The following is a 21,197-nucleotide window of genomic DNA, read 5'->3' as shown; positions in this document are numbered from 1 at the left end:
TGATTAAGAGACGATCGACTTAGAAATGGTAAGTCCGCCTTAGGTCTTGTTCCTTGTTTGGTTGTGGGCTTCGGGCAGACTCATTAAGTTCAACAGCCTATTGGACCTTAATTACACACAACTGGTATACATTGGGTGATCTTAGGAGTGGATCGGGCATGGAACAAATCACAAGATTATAATCGATTCGGTTCTACTAAATTCATAAGTTTATTTATATAGACCTCTGGTATGAATTTTTTTCCACATTCGAAAAATCAGGAAATGCTATACTTAAAAACTAATAAACATTACCAAAAGACTTGTACTCATTACGTCTTTGAAATTCTATAACAGAAAGATGCCGCCTCGAAGGTCTGTTAGACGCACTAGCGGAACGCAAGCAAATCCACCACCGCCGCCTCCCCAATATGATCTTGTTATGTTCCAAGTTGCGGTCACGGCCGCGGTGGCAGCTGCTATGTCCCAAATCAGCACTGATGGTGCAGGACGGACAGGGAGCGGTACTAATAACTCCACTCAAGGAGATAGCCAAGGGCGTTCTAGAGAATGCTCCTTTAAAGACTTCACCAATGACAGACCCGATTCATTCAATGGCAGCGGGGGAGTTATCGATTTGATGCAATGGTTCGAAAAGACCGAGTCTGTTTTCGAGATCTGTGCGTGCCCCGAAGCGATCAAAGTCAAGTTCGCAGCTCGCACTTTCTCCGGCCGGGCCCTTACTCGGTGGAACGGTCACGTTAAGTCACTGACGCTTGCAGTGGCTAACTCGATGAGTTAGGAGGACTTAAAGGCAAGGATGCTGAAAGAGTATTGCCCAAGGGGCGAGGTGCAAAAGCTAGAGCAAGAACTGTGGAACCTCAAAATGACAGGCTCCGACCTTGCGACTTATACCGCCCGATTCTGTGATCTAGCACTCCTTTGTCCCGCTATGGTCACCCCGGAAGACAAAAAGTTGGAGCGATACCTCTGGGGATTGTCCTCCGAAATTCAAGATAACGTGTTGGCCTCAAGACCAACTACCTTTGAGAGTGCCAAGGAATTGGCACAACAACTCATCGACCATCGTGCCAGCCATGACGCTGCAACAACCACCCCTGATCAAGCAAGAGGAGGAAACAACAAAAGGAAGTTCTGCGACAACAAAAAGGACCAGCCAGCCCAGGACTTCACTAAGAAGCAACAGAGCGTTGATGTTCATGCTGCCACAACCCTCGCCACGCCAACGCCCATAAAACAATACGCTGGAACCCTTCTAAAATGCAACGAGTGTAACTTCCATCACACTGGGGCTTGCCGGAAGATGCATTGCAAAAATTGCAACATAGAGGGGCACACGATCCGTTTCTGTAAGGCACCAGCACGACCCATCAACCAGGTCCCCGACATTGGAGCAAGCCCAACTTGTTACGAGAGCGGTGAAACGGGACACTTCAAGAGAGACTGTCCAAGGAGAAGGAATGCCGGTGATGGTGGAAGGGTGCTTGCGATCACCGCAGGAGAGACCACCCCGGAACCGCCCGTAAATATCAGTACGTGTTTCTAACATCGACGTTTAAATTCTAAATTTCTTTTATTACTAAAACTAGCATCGATTAAAGTATACCAACCATAAATCTCGAGACCACGACAAAACCCAAATAAGTCTTATCTCCTATATAAAAACGCGGGGTTTTTGCGAGTGAATCTATGATGGCTATTGTAAACATTATGGTCCTATATCATTAAGATTCTATGGACTTAGAATGTGTGATTCCGCCTCATTCCCTGTTCCTTGTTTGGTTGTGGGCTTAAGGCGGGGTCACCCATCCGAATGCCCTTGCAATCTTAATGATATACGACTAGTTTACACCAAGCGATTATAAAAGAACTGGTAGGACTTATATTGCAAATTTCATCACAATTTGTTGAAACATTCGTAATACTGGAACTCGCTAACTACATTATAGGATACTCATAGTGATAATGCCAAATATAAAGCAGAGAGCATAAAGGCACACATAGAATACTCTATCATTCCAAAACAATAACTCCTTTTAAATCGACTCAGCTCAAGTTACAATAAGAAATTCCAAAGTCGTCATTTAACATCAAGCGGGCTGTTCCCCACCATAATCAATTTCTTGTACCACGAAAGTTCCCCCATCTTTCCTCCAAATTCTTGAAGTCCCAGTCGAAACACTAATTTCGGGACGAAATTCTTTCTAACGGGGGGATGATGTGACAACCGTCAATTTTTGGCCAAGTCAAAGTCAACTAAAGTCAACAAGTCAAATCGGTCAACTCATCTAACCCTTGTATATTAGGGTTTCCATTATGACTCTTATTGTACTACTCGCAATCTTAAAATAAAGTATCACTTAGAGTTTTCATGTGTTCGGAAATTCTAAAACCTAATTAGGGTAAGTGATGAATCTACTCGATAAAACATTATTCCATACCCCTTGGGAGCGTATAACATTCATAACAAGGCTTAACATAGTGTAAGAACCTTGCGTTGCGAAGCCAAACACTCAAAAAGGTCACAAAAGAAGTCTCTCCAAATCTCTTTCACTCTAACTCTCCCAAAAACTCTCTAAGTAAGAGAAATCTCTCCAAGAATGTGAAATCTCTCTCAAATCTCTCCCGGTATGTCAAATCTCTCCCAAATCTCTCTCTGTATGAGAAATCTCTCCAAGAATGTCAAATCTCTCCCAAATCTCTCCAAGTATGTGAAATCTCTCCCAAATCTCTCTCTATATGAGAAATCTCTCCAAGAATGTCAAATCTCTCCCAAATCTCTCCAAGTATGTGAAATCTCTCCCAAATCTCTCTCTGTATGAGAAATCTCTCCAAGAATGTCAAATCTCTCCCAAATCTCTCCAAGTATGTGAAATCTCTCCCAAATCTCTCCCTGTATGTCACATCTCTCTCTGTATGAGAAATCTCTCCAAGAATGTCAAATCTCTCCCAAATCTCTCCAAGTATGTGAAATCTCTCCCAAATATCTCTCTGAATGAGAAATCTCTCCAAGTATGTGAAATCTCTCCTAAATCTCTCCCAGTATGTCAAATCTCTCCCAAATCTCTCTCGAAATCTCTCTCAACTTCTTAGAATCACTCGGGGCATCCCGACCCTTAATTTAGTCGAAAACCGCTCGAAAATGGAAGTCTACGCGAAAAACAGCCTTAAGGAGCCGAAACTCCTCTTAGGAACCAAAACTCCTCTTAGGAACCGAAACCCCTCTTAGGAACCGAAACTCCTCTTAGAGCCGAACCTCCTGAGAACCGACACCCTCTCAACCGAAATGGACCGAGCGCTCGGTCTATTTCGGTCCCCTGATCATGCTGAACCGAGACTGACTTTCGGCTCTACCCTTCTCACCTTCGGTCCGAGGAGCTGACTTTCGGTCCGAGAACTTGAGCTTCTGTCCGAGGAGCGAGCCTGCGCAGCCGAGACCGAGCCTCGCCTTCTGTTCCTTCTCCTCGCACTCTCGGTTCCTCTTCCCCTCCTCTCGGCTCCCACCTACTTTCGGTTCTAAGCATCAGGAACCGAACCTCCGACCCCAAATTTCGGAATTTGGCAGTTTTTGCCCGGTTTTCAATATTTTTAGCGTTTTAAGCCCGTTTTTCGTGATTTTAACGCGGTATTTTCTCCAAAAATCATATTTTAACATATAAGACCCTAAATATTCATAATTTAAACATATTTTTATGGAAATCTTTATTTAAGAATAAAATCTAGTGAGTGAATATTTGAGGTGGAGTGTTGACTTTACTTTAGTGTATGACACAAGCAACCACCCCATACCCACTCCAGGGACCAGCCATTGTCCTTCCACCATACCTGGTCATTCAAGAGTACTTTTCCCACCATTTGACCAGCCACACTCTTGGTCAAAGGCTGAAAACTCTTATCTCTCCTCACCATTCTCTCATTTCTCTCATTTTTCCTCCAAAAGACAAACACCATTCTCTCTCTAAATTTCGAGATTCAAGGCCATTCTCCAAGATTTTCTTCTACTATTGGTAAGTATCTTCCTCCCACACTTAGATATTCTACTATCTTTCATTCAAATCATAGATTGCTTACACAAATATCGTCATATTTGTGTTAGATCTTCAAATCTTCAAGCACCTCTCAAGTGTTCTTGAGTTGAGAACTTCTTTTCTCCATCATCCATCTACTGAAATCACTCAAGGTGAGTTCATACCCCTATCTTTTCATGTTTTCTTAAGTTTTAAGGGGGGGAATACAAGTTAAAACACCAAGAACACAACTAAACGCATTTAACAGCCTTCATCAGAAAAGTTCAACTCCATTCACGGACTGTTTTGGTCAACTTAAACATTTTAGTTTTCAAAACTGTATTAGATGCAAATAGCTCAGGTTCATACCTTTAAAATGAATATTTTCACATCTCCATACAAATTTTCTACGATTTATGGTGATTTTTACAAAACTGCCTATCATTTTAGAAATAAATTCGGACCAGTCTGTGAATATGAACATTTTAACACAAGTTAAAGACTTCTAAAAATCATAATAAAAATTATGAATAAACTAGACAAATTTTTCGAACTCTCAGAATTTACGGAATCATTGTTCGACTTCGTATGATTTTTCTAGGATTTTTCTAAAACAGTGTAGAAAGGTAAAAATCTAGATAACAGTTTATAACTTTCATCACACTTTGTAACTTGTTGAGCAAAGTGTTAATATTGAAGATTTCATATATTACATGTGTTTCTTGATGTGGTATAATTACATAACAGATAAATACTCACTGAAGTGTAAGAATCCTCCACCATTACCATTAGTACAAAACTAGAATGATGAACATAGTTATATTTTGCAATACATTCGACTTACATAGAAAATGGTTCTTATACACCTCAAACAAATATACTAAACTATAATAGGTATAGTTAGGTTGCATATATATTACAAACATTTTGATAAGCTATAATAGGTATAGTTTATGTTCATCTACATTAGAAAAGGTTTTCATACGAAAAGGGGTATAAATACAAAGTACCCGTCTTATACAAAAAGGGGTACGAATACAAAGTACCAGTTTTCATACGAAAAGGGGTACATATACAAAGTACCGGTTTCATAAAAAAAGGGGTACAAATACAAAGTACCAGTTTTATACAAAAAGGGGTACAAATACAAAGTACCAGACTTTCATATGAAAATGGGTACATATACAAAGTACCGGTTTCGTACCAAAAAGGGGTACAAATACAAAGTACCAGGTTCACACATAATAGTTTTTATGATATTAAAACTATATTTCATCTAGAATTGTTAGACTTCAACTATAATTGCTAAGTGTATTTGCTAGAGTTATATAAGAATCTAGTCACAATCGACTTAGAATTAGTGGGCCCGCCTCATATCCTGTTCCTTGTTTGGTTGTGGACCTAGGGCAGACCCATTATATTCAACGGTCTATTTAACTTAAATTTTATATAACTTATTGGTATCAGAGCATTGTTTATAGTGAACTAAGTATATCGAACCACATAAGATATACAAACTATAAATGCATTGGGACTAAGGTCTGTGATTCAACATTTTTCAAATAACTATACTTTTAGAAATAAATAGTTTCTTGTTAAAAGTATACATGCATGCATACATGCTAAGGTCAGCATCATTCTAGAACAAAACCAAAGTAATGATTGTTGAATGGCACAAGTAGGCTTGGGGATGTATAGTCAGGTCTAGGAATGACATAGCCTGATCAACTATGTCTAACCCAGAAGTGATTAGCAAATGCCTGGGAATGGTTGTGTTGTTACAACAAGTCTAAAAACTTACCAACTCTATCTACAAACAACCATCAAAAACATAAGACAAACATTTAAATACTATAGGAGTATTTGGTGATACTATAACCAACTTATGTGAAAACTAAAGACCCCTATTAGTTGGTCTATAATGACTGAGTGCATACGCTAAGGTTATACATAATTAAAGATATTATAGACTCAGAATCTATGATTATTGCTTTACTTCATGTTCCTTGTTTGGTTGTGGACTTAGAGTAGAGTCATTTATTCGAAGGTCTATTCCATCTCAGATTATGTATAACTGGTATGCACTAGGTGATTATAGACATGACTGATAAGGATCACCCCTATAAGTAATTATAGGATTAGACGTCTATTAATTATCTCTTCTACCCCTATTCTCGCGCGAGCAACGTAATGGGTAAATCTTAACACTCGTACAAAACCCACTTCTACCCACTACCATAACTCCGTCTCAGGGACGTTATCAGAAACACCGAGAATAGTTCAGTAAAGTGCGAAATTTATTACGTGTGTATATAAAGGGTAAGGATATAACCAATGTATATCAATAAAAATTGGCATGCATTTTATTTCAGTGGGAGTTTACCACATATTTCATAACCTGTATTACAAACGGTTTGCCTATGGTAACTCTAAGATTACTTAATGTATACCTCAAGGTTATGTGTGATTAAGAGACGATCGGCTTAGAAATGGTAAGTCCGCCTTAGGTCCTGTTCCTTGTTTGGTTGTGGGCTTAGGGTAGACTCATTAAGCTCCTTTTTTGGTTGTGGGCTTAGGGCAGACTCATTAAGTTCAACGACCTTAATTACACACAACCGGTATTGGATACCATTCGAGAAGCCCAAGCAGAGGTTGTGAGACTGGAGAACCGCAGGAGGGAGCGGGTGATTGGACAGGTGTCCGAGTTTGTGACAGATAGCCGAGGGCTTATGACCTTTCGTGGTCGGATTTGGGTGTCGTATACGGGCGGGTCACGTAGCACCTTGATGAAGGAGGCACATAGATCAAGATTCTCGATCCATCCCGGGGCCACTAAGATGTATTTGGACCTGAAGAGAGACTATTGGTGGCCATGTATGAAGAGGGATGTTGCGTGGGTAGTAGAGAGATGCTTGACCTGTCGCCGGGTTAAGGCCGAGCACCAGCGTCCGCATGGCAAGTTGCAGCCATTAGAGGTTCCCCAGTGGAAGTGGGAGCAGATTTCTATGGATTTTATCACCAAATTGCCGAGGATCGCGAGGGGTGTTGATGCAATTTGGGTGATTGTGGACCGGCTGACGAAGAGCGCTCACTTCCTTGCTATTAGTGAGAGCTCTTCTGCGGAGAGACTGGCAGAGATGTATGTGAGAGAGGTGGTGTCTCGGCATGGAGTTCCGATCTCGATTGTGTCAGACTGAGATGTACGTTTTACTTCCAGGTTCTGGAAGAAGTTTCATGAGGAGTTGGGTACGAGATTGCACTTCAGTACTGCTTATCACCCACAGACGGACGGGCAGAGTGAGCAGACGATTCAGACACTCGAGGACATGCTTTGGCCATGTGTTATGGACTTCGGTGGAAGTTGGGACACATACCTACCTTTGGCTGAGTTTTCTTACAACAACAACCACCATTCGAGTATTGGTATGCCTCCCTTTGAGCTTTAATATGGGAGGAGGTGTCAGACTCTTATCTGTTGGGGAGAGGTAGGGCAGCGAGTGATGGGTAGCACTGAGATAGTGCTGAAGATGACTGAGCAGATACAACAGGTCAGACAGAGGTTACTAACAACCCAGAGCCGTCAAAAGAGTTATGCGGATAGGTGGCGATCCGATCTCGATTTCCAGGTCGGAGTTTTCGTACTCCTGAAGGTATCTCCTTGGAAAGGAGTGATCTGGTTCAGGAAGAGGGGCAAGTTGGGGCCTTGATAAATTGGTCCATTCTGGGTGATCATGAGGGTGGGTAAGGTAGCATACCGTCTGGAGCTACCCGAGGAGCTGAGTCAGATCCATGATACCTTCCATGTATCCCAATTAAGGAAGTGTATAGCCGATGAGACGGCGGTTGTACCGTTAGAGGATATTCAGGTGGACGCGAGTTTGAATTACATTGAGAGGACGATCGCGATCTTGGATCAGAAGATCAAGGTTCTGAGGAACAAGGAGGTGCCCCTGGTTCAGGTCCAGTGGCAACATCAGAGAGGGTCCGAGCTGACTTGGGAGCTGGAGTCGGAGATGCGGGAGTAGCATCCAGAGTTGTTTGCAGAGCGAGACTTCGAGGGCGAAGTCTGATTCTAGTGGGGGAGAATTTTAACATCGGGATTTCCAGGTATCATAAATTGAGTATTTAATTTTGAGTCAAGAAGAGGGACTCGACGAGTTGACGCCTAGACTCGTCGAGTAGGATCGCGACTGCTGACTGGGATTAATGAATGGACTCGACGAGTCCGCGCTGTGGGCAGAAACCCTAAATCCTTGGGCCTGTGCCCTATTTAAGGGTCCTTATGGCCCTCATTGCGGCCACCCAAACCCCTGAGAAACCCTAGCAAGCCAGAGGGCTTAGAGAGAGAGAGAGAGCACTAATTTCACCTCCATAGTGTATTGTTGCAAGGAAGGAAGGGAGATTCAAGCTAGGCTGCTTGGAGGGGCTCAGAACTTCTTCCATTTCAGCAAGGGCTTCTGTTTGAGGTATGAATCCATGGCTATTTTCGTGTATTTAAAGGATTTATGGAATCTAGGGTTTCTTTACCCTTTCTTTTGTTGAAATATGGAGCTTGTGAAGTCCCTTTGAGGAATAGACTTTAGATCTGGACCTTGAGAGGTCCAGAGTGTCCCAACAATCAAGCTTTATGATGTTACATGAGGATGATGAGCTTGGGATTCCATTTTTAGACCTATTTCTTCAAATAAAGCTATATGTGAGATGCATGGACGTAAAGTTCAGACCTTTACGTGACTTTTGGGTGTTAGAAGGTCAGATCTATAGGTTAGAGAAATAGATCTGACCTCAGAAGGTCGTTTGAGCATTCTCATGGAATAAACTCGCCGAGTCCATGAGAGGGCTCGACGAGTCGGATCGTGTTGCACCACGGTTCGTGTTCAGTGGTAACCCGTTGAAAGAAGGGCTAACTCGAAGAGTCGAGTGAGGCCTTAGGAGGATTCAGAGGACACGTATGGACTCGCCGAGTCACCCGAGTGCACTCGACGAGTCTGGACAAAGTTGGACCGTTGACTGGGGTTGACTTTTAGAGTTTGGTCAACTTTTGGACAGTGGACCATTGGAGGGGTAAAATGGTATTTTCCGCTTCCGAGAGAATTATAGGAAGGGGTTAGTCTAGCCTATGAGAATCGTGTTAATAAGAGATAAATTACTCTATGTGATTAGGCGGAGGCTAGATCGGGGATATCGAGCACGAGAGTTTACTAGACATCATACGAGGTGAGTCTTCTCACCATATCTTACCTTGAGTGGTAATTATGTGTGACCGGAAGGTCTTATGTGCTATGAAGAGGATGTGATATATGTTTTTATGTGATATGTATATGTTATGTATGTTATGAGCATTATGGTATGGACCGGAAGGTCAACATGGTATGGACCGGAAGGTCGACAGAGTAGGACCGGAAGGTCTACTCCAAGAGTGGGAACGGAAGGCCCCTGAGACACATTGACCAGAAGGTCTCGTAGAGCTATAGCCTCGAGTGGCTAGTTGTATGTACGTGGTATTATGGGGAACTCACGAAGCATTTATGCTTACCGTGTTATGTGATATGTGTTTCAGGTACCAACAAGGATCGCGGGAAGGTGCCTGCGTGATCTGTACACACTGATAGAGGATTATGTATTTGAGATTCTAGGATATGTTTTATTATGATGACATTTGATCATGAGATTATGGGAATATTATATATGTTTTTGTTATGTTGAAAAATGAAAAATTGTTTTAAATTTTACGTCGTTACACGTAACTTTTACATACGCACTCCGCTTTCGATGTTTTTTATATCCACAAATTTGTATCGACGTGTACTACAACTTTTATTTAGATTTCAACAACTAATTAACGTTCTACTTTCACTTCACAGTTTGTAAAGATTACACTGTAAAATACTTTGCGAAATTCATAACCTCTTCATACGAGCTCCGTTTTCGATATTCTTTATATTGAAGAGTTCGTATTTACAAGGATATCTACTCTCCTTGACATCACTTTGGTTAACGAGTAATCGATCTTTGTTTCGTATTTTATGACACACACTGAAGTACTGTGTTGAACGCAAAACATCGAAAAATCATAACTTTTTTATATGAGGTCAGATTTTGGCGTTCTTTATACTCACACGTTCGTAATCACGACTACTACAACTTTCATAATGATTATTTATCCTAAATAGTATTTTATTTATAATTATTATTTATCACTTTTCGTTATGTTTATAACTGTATTTTATACAAATATTATATCACCATAATATTTATCCGTATAACACATACACATTAATCATATCCAATTAAAATTATGTAAATACATAACATGTAAGAAAATTCTTATCTATTTATTTATTTATAATACAATTTACATTAATTTACTAACGTAAATGATGATTTCTAACGAAAGGGTCACAAAAGACGAAGGGTAGGTGTAGGTGTCCTTCTTTAGAATTTGGATTATTCAATCATAAGTCGGACGATTCACAACAAAATGAAATGGATTGATTGAATACCTACGCCGAATTCGAAATGATTCGCGAAGGTGCGTATATTTTGCAAGATATTCCTACAAGGTCCAACAGATGAATTCGTAGGATATCATAGTTGAGTAATTAGTATTCCGAGATAAACTTCAAACATGGTTTACGTTTATGATACTTATAGTTTCATGAACATTTTAGTCAAATATTTCCAAATATTCGTAAGCGTTCACTAAAATTTTCGAGAGTTATTAAGCGTTTCGAACTGCGATTTTCTTTAAATATTTGGATTCCAAGCGTTTTAGTCTACCAACAACCGAATCCAAGCTTGATTGTTTTGTAACATCCCAAAATTCAGGACCAAAATTTTTATTTTTAATATAACTAAAACACTATTGTAACTTTGTTAACACATAGAAAAGCATTTAAAATAAAACATTTGTCATAGTTCATTCCCAGAAATCACACATTGCGTAAAAACACGGGTGTATGCGCTGCGATCGTCCCGAACTCCTTTACTTGAAAACTGGAGGTACCTGAAACCAAAACTGAAAACCGTAAGCACGAAGCTTAGTGAGTTCCCCAAATACCACATACCATAAAATAAACATACTACGTAGCATATCTGGGTGCTAGCCTACCCCTTCGGTCTCTTTCAACCGGATACTACCATACATAACCGTGAGCCATACATATCATTCATATATCCTAATCAAATAAGATGCTATGTGCCAATACATAGTCTTGCCATTATGCCACAGGCCGCCACGTGGTCTTTCTTGCCAAGTCGGGGGCCACCCCCTCGGTCTTACAGACAAGTGCCAAGAGCCACCTCCTGGTCTTCCATGCAAGCATCACAAAGACAACTAGCATACATACTACTCTACTTAGCCAATTAGCATATAGTGTGCCATGAGCCACCTCTTGATCTTTCATACATAATGCCTAGGGATAACCCCTAGGTCTTCCTACAATACATAAACCAAATGGGCCGACATTGGTGCCTTCAACCCACACAAACAGTGAAGAGACTCACCTCGCACTGTTGAAGTCCCGCGAATAAAACTCTAGCTGCTGGATGATAGATTCCCGAACTGTCAACATCAAAACAACACCCAATTAATAACTGGGTTCCAATACATAACCATAAGTCCATGTTTGGGGTAAAAATACTACTTTACCCCCAACCTAGCTTGATCCCATCCCAATGCCCAAACACACACTCTGAAGGCCCAAAAGCTAAACAATGAACAAAGGCCCAACATATGGCCCAATTTTCCAAATTAGGCCCAACCCCTTACATGGGCCTTATCCTAAATCCCATCCACATATCCTAGTCCAGTCCATACACCTGTTCTAAGATGGCCCAACAAGAACCCAAACACCTAAGTCCAAAATGAAGGCCCAACTCAAGCCCAAATTTTTTTTTAGGGTTTTCACATAAAATGACGATTAGGGTTAAGTAAGGAGACTTAACCCATTAAGGGCTTAATCTATTAATTCTAATAATTTCATTAAGTTAATTGCCAAGGATTATTAATTAATATTTTAAGTCTAATAAATAGTTTCAATGTGGGTCCCGATCAATTCCAAAATTAGGGTTTCATGACATTAGGGTTTTCTAAACCCTAATTAGGGTTTACAACTCATAAGTTAGTTAATTAGTTAATTAAATAAATATATATATTTGTTTATAAATCGGGCACCACCCACCACCACCTCGGGAAGTGGTGGTCGGCGGTGGTCGGAGGTGGCAGCCACCACCTCACGGTGGTGGTGGTTATGATTTTTATGCCAAAACAGTGAAAAATATTTCAAACATCCATCCAAACACCCACACATATACACATAACCGCCCAAAGTGGTGGTTGGTGGCGGCAAACGGCAGCATGAGGTGGCAGCCACCACCTCACAGTGGTGGTAGTGGTTTTTCTTTAGTTTTCGGTCAAGCAACACCCAACAACAACTTCAACTGAAATAAACACATATATAAACACCATTTCACACACACACACATAACCACCTCTCATGGTGGCTGGTGGCGGCAGAAGGAGTAACGTGGGCAGCAGCCACCATGGTTGGTTGCCATGGTGGTCTTCTTGCATTTTCCAGCCGACAACTCACCCACACACCCGTGATAACGAATGATACACGCACACACACACAACGACATAGAATGAAGTACGAACACACACACACACACACGAAACAGGCACAACATCGCCACTCTTATGGTGGCAGGTGGAGAGGATATCGCCAACACGTGACAGTTGCCGGAGCGGTGGTGGCGAAGGCCGTGAGGAATGACAAAAAAAACGAAGGGGGTGGAAGGGTTCACCATTACCGGAGAAGATAGAGGCAATAACGGCCCTGACCTCGACCTTGAATCACATCTTCGTAGGCAGCAAAACAGCAGCAGCGATGCTCAGCTCTCGGTGGTTTACGATCTCGACGGTGGAGGGAGCGGCGGCTGGAGATGAGGGGGTATAAAGGTGGCTGCGATCTTACAACTAGGGTTAGGATTTAGGGGAACTGCATGGAAGATACACGGGAGGGGAAGACACGGGTTTAAGGCCCTAATCTTTCAAACAACATTCCATATTTACGCTTTTAGTCCCCCTCCCTTGATTTAGCTCAACTTAGGTCCATATTTTACTCTTTAGCCCCTACTTCCAAAAATCTATTCAATTTAAATCCAATAATTACCAAAAAGCCCTTACTTCACTAAATTCTTTACATTTCAAGTCCTATTGTTACAATATAGACCCCAAATTCTGGAATATATATCATTTAACTTGTTGGATTAGTGTCAAAGTCCATAACTATTTTGGTATGTACTTGACCCGATTATGAGCATGGTCCTTTTGGGTTGCCTTCACCATATCAATATGTAGGATGAATTAAGGAGAGAAAGGTTTAATTATGATTTATTAATATATTATAAGAATAATATATTAAAGGAGAAATCATATTGTTTAATTAATATTAGTCAATAATTAATAAAGAATTAATTATGTGGCTAAAAGAGATTAATTAAACTTAGGGGACTGGAATTGTAATTATAGGATAATTGCAATTGGGCTATGGATCACCTTGGAATAATAGGTTGGAATAATTCTATGGGGAAGCCCATAAGAAATCGTCAAAGGCATGTTCCAGAAGGGGTCCATGGGCTGCTTAGGGCTTAAGCAGTCAAATTAGGGTTTCCTTGTTGGATAACCCTAATAGCCTAAGTATATAAGGAACCCTTGGGCACCAAAAACGTGGCTAACACTTGGATTAGGGTTTCCAGCCGTTTTTGGTGCCTCCCCTCTCTTCTCTCCTTCATCCAATTGCTTAGTGGTGTTTGTGACTCCATTAGAGGTGCTACACTTGAGGCACTAAGCTTTCTGAAGCCAATCAAAGCAAGGAATTGATTGTTATTACTATATAACAATCAAAGGTAATTGCTAAACCCTTATTTCAGTTCTTATATGATAGATCTAGGGTTTATAGCTTTGGATATTCAATTGCATGTTCATTAGACAAACTAGATCCAAAAGCTATTAGGGTTTGCATGTACACCATAGGAATGATGTATTACTCGAAACCCATTAGTGGTATCAGAGCCAGGTTGTTTGTTTGATGTATTTGATGCTATAGTTGATTATTCATGCTTAAAATCGAAAATTTTTGGTTTTTGGGGGCTGGACTCGCCGAGTCCACTGGGTACTCGATGAGTCCAGTGCTGACTCGACGAGTCAGCGAGTCTGCCAGCTGATTTTCCCGATTTTCTTGCTGTTTTGGCTTAGGATTATTACCAAAAACGTTTTTGATAAATAAGATACGATTTTTATTGATTTTAGGTGAATATCCTTACCAAAATAGAAGATAATTACCAATTAATCAAATATTTGTTGCCTTATAAGATAATGTTTAATTATTTGAGTTATTTGGTGAATTATCTTGCAAGTAATTGGACTAGGTCAAAATTAGATAATCACCAATTTATTGTTAATTGCTTTATTTGTTGTGATCTAGAATATTCCTGATAATGTTTTGAAAAGTTTCAAAACTTGCCCTCAAGTTTTGGAATTTAAATTTTTTGATTAAAATTTAACTTTGAAATATTTAAATTCTATTCCCAAATGTTTTGAAATGTTTCAAAAACTTGCCCTCAAGTAATTTAAAAGTTGATTAAAAGTTTAATTTTGAAATGTTAAATTCTTAAATCCTCGTATTTTTGAAAAAAAGTTCAAATTACACCCTTATGGTTTTATTAATTAATTAAAGTGTATAATTAAAAGAGAGTTAATAATTCCATAAAGTTTTGGTTTACATTTAACTAAATTAAAAGTATAAATTATTAAATTAGACTACCTAGTATTTTAAAAGTGTAAAATACACCCAATACTATATATATAACATTAAAAGTCTAATATTATATATATGTATGAGTAAACAGTCAGTCTTATCGTTAGTAGGCCTCATTCACGAAGCTGGTCTCTAAGGGGTGTTTAAGGAAATTGCCTATAAAATGGCGATTGAATGGGTATCCACTCTTACCTACCGCACTCTTGACTAGTGGAGGGTCGTTAGCCAAACGGGTAGGATAGGACAGAAACCTTCCATTATAAGTATAATGAAGTACAAAGTAGCTACATGCTTTTACAAATTCCCAAATCATAGTTACATTAGGCAAAATGTGAAATTATATGCTAATCCATGGAATTACACTTCTTACCCTTGTCAAACGTTAGTAGAGCGTGTGTGGTTAACCGTCACACTAATTTGGGATTGACATTGGTGGCGAAGGGTGGCTCGATGTTTATCATAGATCAATGGAGCGTGTGTGGTTAACCGACACATAGATTAGGTGATAGTATCATTCAGTGCATCACGTAGATTCATATGGTTATTCACACCTTGTTTGTGATCCTCGGCATCCCAGTCGCAAATTTAAAGGGCATAATCGAGATTAAACATGCCATTGAAAAGTTTAATGAATCTCAAAAGACCTAGGAGTTTCAATTCATTTAAAACTTAAACTTCTTTTTCGTTTTTCATGGTGGAAATTGGTAAATCGTCATTTGCCTACCTTCAAATATTCTACAACTAGATTACGACATCCCTCTTCTAGGTTGTAGAGTATTGTGTTGGATCCTAGCCTTGATGTTTCATTTGGGTGTTACATCAAGGACTCTTATCAACTAACTTGAATTTTCTCCCATTTTGTAGATGTCTAAATCTTACAATGGTCTTCCCAAGTCCCTTGGAACGAGCTTTCCAAATAAAGATGACGTTCCACGATACGATCAAGGAAATGAGAGTTATGCTTCACTTCCTCCACCTCCTCCAATTATTCTCCCCAACCTATAAGTTCAAAGGCTTGAAAAGTTTAAGCTTACTCAAGCCCTATTGGCAAATAAACACGAAGATGGGAAACCTGTGTGTGCACACGTCTTGGAGATAAAGTCACACATTGACAGGTTAAGGATATTGGGTGTCGAGACTTCAGGTGAGTTGGTTGTTGACTGGGTTCTTCAGTCGCTTCCTGAATCATATAGTGAGTTCGTTAGAGAGTACTATATGATGGACCATGACGTGACCCTCATTGATTTGACCTATTTGCTTATAGCTGCTGAATCAGCAATGATTTGGCGTGCTGATCAAGCAAATTTGTCTGGTGAATCAAACTCCCAAACTTCAATGGACATTGAAAATGGTGACATTGGAAATCCAGAAAAGGTAAATTCTGAGATAGTTCATTGTGTCATTCCAAAAGAGTCCATTTGCTTCTATTGCCAAGAGAATGGGCATTGGAGATGAAGCTTCCCTGTTTACCTAAGAGATCTAAGAGATGGGAGAGTCAAGATGTATGGCTCTACTTCAGGTAAAATCCATTAACTAACTCTATAAGTTCCTATTCTTTGATTCTTAATACATGATGTGATAAGATTACATTTTGATGTTTTGCAGGATCAAAGAAAAGAGAGAAAGCTTAAGGAAGAAGCGTGCTGAATCTGATCATGAAGAAATGGATTGCGATCGCATGGATTCGAAGATCAGATTTTTGAGCTGCTACTCTAGAGTTAGGATAGATTGATAAGAAATATGTAATAGCATAGTTTTTTAGTTGAATTGCATTGTAAGGACAAATTTTTCCGCAGTAAAATAAATTTTGATTTTGTCTTACTTATTTATCCTTGCAATAGTGTGTATGAAAAATTGATGTTTAATTGTTTCTATTATTAGCAATAATGGATTTGATTCTTAATTATGTCATTTGTGGAAATGTCAAGAATTTTCCAAATAAGGGAAGATTCTCATCGCCCAAGTTTCAATTGGATAGAAACTTGGAATCATACAACTTAGTTGCATGATGAATGAGAAACTTCATATTTGGAAATTAGACTAATTCTTTGGCAAAGTGTCAAGAGAAGGACTAGGAGATCGAGTACACTAGGTTGTGCGTTGATCAAGTCCACCACAAGAGTGATAAAGATATTCATCATGATTTACTAAATTTTAGTAAATATGGTTATACTTATAAGATTAAGTATAATTCTGAGTTGATCAAAAGAGTTTCAATCAATAGCAGGACGAATAAGAAGAATCAAGTAGGCAGAAAGATAAAAGTTTCTCTATTCTAAGAAGAAGGGAGAGTACCTTTTATTGTGTTTTATGATAACTCTTAATGATTAAGAACTATTTCTCAATTGGTCCTCTAAGTGAGTCTTAGTGCATTTGTATGTCTAAGAAGAGGAATCGAGAATTATGGAAATAGTTAAAATCAAGAAGTCAATCATACTTCGTTCCGATATCAAGTCTAAAGAGTCATACTCCAAGATTGTGACTTGAGTGACAAGTCTTAAGTAGGTTTATAACACTCGTCAAATGTGGAATTTGGAAAAGTTTTCTAATTCTTGCACATTTGAAATTGGTAAGTTGTGATGTCTTGGATAAGACAAAGACCAACCAGGACCAGTTGTGTGAAGTGTTAAACTTGACAAGAGGCTGCACTAAATCTTGAATATTTGTTTGTCAAGAAATGTTTCTTGACAAGAGAAACCTATATGTCAAGGAGTCAGTGGGAGTCTTAATGGTCTTGAAAAGGTTCATGAACAAATCAAGAGTAAACGTAGTTAATCATCACTAGCGCACGGCTTGAGGTTTATAACCTATCGTGTTGACATTATTTTGTTTCTGTGCCATTCCAATTAAGCTAAATATGTATGTGAGTTCTATGAGTTCTCATATGAATGCATAAAGACAAAGCACCTTGATCAATGGAAAGTACATTGATATGTAAGGGTGAGTTGCTAAACCACTTGGAAGACATGGTGGGCACTCGTGTTACCATAAGGCAAGAAATCAGGATTGAACAAGTTCAGTCCATATGGTTTTGGATTTGTCGCAAACCTTCGTTTTGACAAATTCACATGGATAGGAACACATACATCATAAAATCTAAGTGTCATAAGGTTTCCCTCCTTCATGAAAATGATTGTAAGGAAATGCTTTCACTAAGAGATATTTTAAGTAGATATCAATTGTGAAAATTGTATTCTCAAATTCGATTATGATTACGACATCCCTTTTCATAGTTTGAATTGTGAGATTTGGCAATTGGTCTGAACATTTGGGACTTAGTAACATAAATTCTGAATTGTTTAGACACACATGTGAGCTATCTAAGGCAAAGGTGTATGAGCTTAAAAAGCTTAGATAAAGGCTTATCAAAGCATTAGGTATTAGAAATATGAACTTAAGAAATTCAATGAGCATTGTTTTCTGGAAGTCTAATTGTTTTCTGAATACATATCAAAGCTAGTGGGAGCATAAGTGTTATGCTGGTAAGAAAATAATCATCATGTTAGTGGGAGCATGATTATTATGGTAAGTATTGCAAGTTAGCAATATTAATTATAGAAAACAAAGATTCACTTTGCAAAGTTGCAAGGGTTGAAAAGTTGTTTTTGTTGGATTAATGTCTAAGTCCATAACTATATTTGGTATGTACTTGACCCGACCCGGCATGGTCCATTTGGGTACACTTCACCGGCATAATTTATATGGATAGTCTTTTGAGAATAGTATATTTATGATTTATATTAATATATTATAAGTTCTAATATATTAATATGGAATCATATTATTTAATTAGTATTGATCAAGAATTAATTTAGAATTAATTAGGTGATCAAAAAGAACTAATTAAATATGGACTCTTATATATATGGAATGGGCCAAGTTCATTTAGGTTGGGCTAAGCTTTCATGGATGGTCCATGGAACTTTTAACCCATGGATTTTATGTAAATGAAAGGTCAAGGGTATTAGGGTTTACATGGATGTAACCCTAATCCTCCATAATATATAAAGGGGTCCTTGGCTCACAAAATTGGCACAAGTGTGTGAAAATAAGAGTGGGCCGATTTTAGTGTGCATACATATTCTCTCAAGTCTTCCAAGGTGTTTTTGGTGATTTGTGATTCCATTTGAGGCTTCCAAACTATTGGGGTTAAGCTCTTAAAGCTTGAAGACATCAAGCTACATCAAAAGGTATGTCATCTAACTAGAACTTTGTAGTATAGGTGCTTCATAATATACTAGTTAGGATGAAACCTTGGAATAGTTAATATTTGCATGTATAATAGAGAAAACATAGATCCAAGGTTTATAGGGTTGCATCTACACCACAGAAGTGTTAGAATGCTAAAAAACCCAACAGTGGTATCAGAGCCTGGTTGTTTTCTGTTATATTGATGCAAATGTTTTATTTTCAAAATTGGAAAAAAAAGAAAAAAAAAACATGACGTTTGTCAAATTTTAAGATAATTACTTGTTTTTGTGGAAAACTAATTATTTGTAAAATTTGAATCATTTGCTATATGAGTTGAATTAGGTCAAATTTAGTAAAAGATAAAATGATATGATTATTTTATTAGTTTTAAAAGTTTGATCTAAAGAGCTTTTTGAAACCTCCATAAGTTATAGATATGAAAAGGTTTTTAAAAAAAATTGATTCAAAGTTTTTTATGGAGTTACAAAACTTGGTCTTAATGTTTTAAAGAATTCCATAACTTGTTCTTAAGTTATGGAACATGAAAAATTTCATCATAAAACAAGTATTTAACTCCATAAGTTATGAAATCCAAAAGTTTTCAAGAGTTACAAAACTTGCCCTCAAGTTTTGGAATTTGGAAAAAGTTTTTTTATGATAAAAAAAGAATTGAATTATAAAACTTTTGGGTTCATAACTTAAACAATTAATTAAATGGTTTTAATTTTGAATTTAATAATTGGAATTATGATGTTTTTATTGAATAATTCAATTAACTCTTATGGACTTTATTAATAGATAATTAAAGTGTTTAATTAAAAGAGAATTAATAATTCCATAATGACATGGTTTAAATTTAATTAAATTAAGAGTATAGTTTTATTAATAGATTAAACCACCAAGTATTTTAAATGTCTAAAATACACCCTTATACTATTATAATATTAAAAATTTAATATACTATATGTATAAGAGCAAGTCGTCTTACCATTAGTAGGCCTCATTCACGAAGCCGGTCAATAAGGGGGTATAAGGTTACTGCCTATAAAATGGCAGTTTAATGGGTGTCCACTCTCACCCACCGCTTCCTTGACTGGTGGAGGGTCGTTAGCCGAATAGGTAGGACAAGGACTATAATTCTCCCTTCATTAAAAGAATTAATGATAAATACTAAGTAACTAAACTTTTATAAATTCCCAATCTTAGTTACTTAGGAAAATGTGAATAAGGTGCTAATCCATGAAATTACACTTTGCACTTTGTTTAAGCTATTAGTGGAGCGTGTGTGGTTAACCGGCACACTAAACTGGACTTAACAAGGTAGGCAAAGGGTAACTTAATGTTTATCATAGTATCGTTGGAGCGTGTGTGGTTAACCGGCAAATCGATTGAGGGGTAAATATTAAGGGTACCAAGTATATTTGCATGGTTACTTCACACCTTGTTTTGTGATCCTCGGCATCCCAGTCACAAAACCTAAAGGGCACACTCGAGATTGAAACATGCCATTGAAAAGTTCACTGAATCTCAAAAGAATCTAGGAGTTTCAAAACCAATTAAAACCTAATAATACATTTCGTTTATCTTGGTGGAAATTGGTGAATCGTCATTCACCTACCTTCAAATATTTTATAGCTTGGATTACGGCATCCCTCTTCCAAGTTATAAAATAGTTTGTTGGGTCCTAGCCTTAATATATCATATTGGGTGTTATATTAAGGACTTAAATCAACTTTACGTGAATTTATCCCATTGTTGATGTCTGGTTTAGATAACAATGATCGTCCCAAACCAAGCTTTCCTAATGAATATGACTTCCCGAGTTTGGCTCATGGAAGTCATACTTCTCTTCCTCCACCTCCTCCAATTATTCTCCCTAACCCACAAGTTCAAGGTCACTCAAGCCCTAATGGCAAGTAAGGTCTATGTGTGATCACATCTTAGAGATGAAGTCACATATTGACAAGCCGGGAGAGTTGGGTGTCAAAGTATTGAGAAAGTTGGATGTTCAATCACTTTCTAAGTCACATAGTGAGTTCCTTTGGGACTACTATGAAATAGACTATGACATGAACCTTAATGATCATATCTATTTGCTTGGTGCTGCTGAATCAGCAATGATTTGGAACGATAGTAAAGCAAATTTGATTAGAAGATCAACTTCCCAAAAACTTTA

The 21,197-nt window shown here is 38.4% G+C and overlaps 1 protein-coding gene across 1 annotated transcript in view; it reads left to right on the top strand.

The window, feature by feature from the left end:
• Positions 1–340: 340 nt before the first annotated feature.
• The window catches only part of LOC111891377 (uncharacterized), a 29,256-nt gene continuing 8,399 nt past the window's right edge, over positions 341–21,197 (top strand). Inside the window, exon 1 of the mRNA XM_052771178.1 lies at positions 341–503. Coding sequence (XP_052627138.1) covers positions 341–503 — 163 coding nt within the window. The remainder of the gene's footprint in view (positions 504–21,197) is intronic.

The sequence above is a fragment of the Lactuca sativa genome, chromosome 4, assembly GCF_002870075.4.
Source record: "Lactuca sativa cultivar Salinas chromosome 4, Lsat_Salinas_v11, whole genome shotgun sequence".
Lineage (NCBI taxonomy): Eukaryota > Viridiplantae > Streptophyta > Magnoliopsida > Asterales > Asteraceae > Lactuca > Lactuca sativa.
This window is presented reverse-complemented; position numbering and strand designations above follow the sequence as displayed.